This window comes from Morus notabilis, unplaced genomic scaffold, assembly GCF_000414095.1.
Source record: "Morus notabilis unplaced genomic scaffold, ASM41409v2 Scaffold552, whole genome shotgun sequence".
NCBI classification, from domain to species: Eukaryota; Viridiplantae; Streptophyta; class Magnoliopsida; order Rosales; family Moraceae; genus Morus; species Morus notabilis.
In genome coordinates, this window is record NW_010384344.1 from 798,957 (window position 1) to 801,220 (window position 2,264).

Sequence of the window (2,264 nt, forward strand, 5' to 3'; positions counted from 1 at the left end):
TGTAAAAAAAAGGAGACCCAAACGAGATTTTTTTTAAAAAAAAAAAAAAAAAAAAAAAAAAAAAAAAAAAAAAAACAATTCTCTTCTCTGAGATTTGAGGAAGAGAATATTTCTTTCTTTATTCTCTATCCGTTGCTCCCCAATTTAGTACTCATAGACGTGCCTCCAACTAGACATTAAGGAGTTTGACATTAAAAGATTTTTCAAGCTCTTTGGAAGGAGAATTGTTCCAAATTTGGATACATTTATATATATTTTTGGTCGTTGACTATCTGGGGTGGTGTTAATTTTTCCTCTGGGGTATTGAGAAGGCCGGTCTTTTGGTGACATTGTGCTGAGCATCAAAGTTCCAAGCATCGATGGGGCTTCTTTTTCGAAGTCTCGCGATGCTTTGTATTCTGGTATGGTTTTCATGGCTTCCGGATCTCACTGCTCAATCCACTTCCGGGACTTCAAGGAGCTCTGCTCACGCACTTGATTCGCTTCTACAAGATTACGCTTACCAGGCTCTTGTACGTCCAAGAACTGGATTTATCTATGATGGGCATGTTCCTTCCAATCTGACAGGAATTAAGGTCTCGGCTCTGAGGCTTAGAAGTGGTAGCTTGTACAGGAAAGGTGTGAAGTACAGAGAGTTTAATCTTTCGGTTGGTGTCCGCGTGACTCCATACGTGAAAAGGCTCGTTTTGGTGTATCAAAACTTGGGCAATTGGTCAATGGTGTATTACACTTTAGATGGCTACACTTTCTTAGCTCCGGTACTGGGCCTTCTTGCTTATGATGCTTCAAACTTGTCAGCAAAAAATCTACCAGAATTGGATATTAGAGCCTCCCGTGATCCCTTATTGATAGAATTCCCCAATGTCTCAGCCCCTGCCGGGGCTGTGCCGAAGTGTGTTTGGATTAACTCAAACGGTTCGCGGAGTTTCAACAATGTGACATCCGATAACAAGTGTTTAGTGTACCAGCAGGGGCATTTCTCCATAGTGGTGCAGTCGATTGCTCCCGCTCCCTCTCCAACGCCAGTGTCTCCTGGTCCTGCCCCAAGGGCCAAAGAAAAGGAGGGCAATTCGAAAAAAGTGTGGATAATTGTTGGGTCCGTGGTGGGCGGATTAGCGCTGTTGGGACTTGCGGCGTTGCTGGTAATTTGGGCACGAAAATTTCGGCAGAAGAAGAGGATGCAACAGATGGAGAGGGCTGCAGAGGTGGGAGAAGCACTGCATATGACCCCAATTGGGAGCACAAAGGCACCAGCTGCAACAGTCACAAGAACACAACCAGTTCTCGAGAGCGAATACGTGCCTTGACAAGCCACGAAACCCGCCATTTGTACAACCCCGCCTCCATTCATCATATATTCAATGTTCTTTTCCTGTAATCAGAGAGAGAATTCTTCTACTCACACCTGTTTTTGGTGGTGTTGCTCCTCTTTCCCCTTTCCCTTTCCATTTGTTCTTGGTTAGGCTCTTTTGTTTAGTAGCGTGGGTAATATAGGATTTTTGTGTAAATCTCTTTATGACTCACAAAACCCATCTTTATTTTCTCCCCCCATCCATAGTTCTATTTATTCTTTTATCGTGTGAATGTAGTAGCAGCCAGATAGTGATTCTCTTTGTGATGAATTCAGTTTCTTCCATTGACAAAGGAATAAAATTTCCCATGCGAACTTTATTATTTCTCTTGTTTTCTATTGATATGTCCACTTTTTGTATTTTGAAAAGTTCTTTGCAGGATTAGGGTTTGTGGGTATATTTCTTTAGTATTTTCCTTTTTGCATTTTGTGTAGATATTTCTTTGATGGGATTTTTGTTTTGTCGGCTTGTCGCCATGTATGTGTATTGGGGCCAAGGGCGCGATTAATTTTACACACGAAGCTTGTTCCAGAGTTCTTTCTCTTTGTTTTGTTAGTTCTTAGAAGTAGTTTTCTTGTTCCCATTATCAAGTATGAAAGCCTCAAGCTTTGCCTCCACTGTTTACGCGTAAATACAACTTGGCTTGGATGTTTTGTTTTCCGTAGGGAGGAAGGAAATAAAAAGAGGCAAAGGCATTAATAACGATAGATTGTTTTTGCTTGAAGCTTTTTATTTCCTACTTGCGGTGGGGTGGTGTGTGTTTTTGGACTGTTAGATTGAATCGAATAACGGTAAAGTTAGGAAAAAAATACAAAACTAATAGATGTTGATAAATATTTGTTTGATGTCAGTGTCCTATATATGTATACTCTGTTAAAGAATTCTCAGTTTTTTTTTTTCTTTTTTTTTGTA

At 40.6% G+C, this 2,264-nt stretch overlaps 1 protein-coding gene across 1 annotated transcript; it reads left to right on the top strand.

The window, feature by feature from the left end:
* The first annotated feature begins 41 nt into the window (after positions 1–41).
* LOC21405587 lies at positions 42–1,439 on the top strand. The gene has a single exon (XM_010114753.2). The coding sequence runs from the start codon at positions 360–362 to the stop codon at positions 1,305–1,307; it is 948 nt and encodes a 315-aa protein (XP_010113055.1). The 5' UTR covers positions 42–359; the 3' UTR covers positions 1,308–1,439.
* The last annotated feature ends 825 nt before the right edge of the window (positions 1,440–2,264 follow it).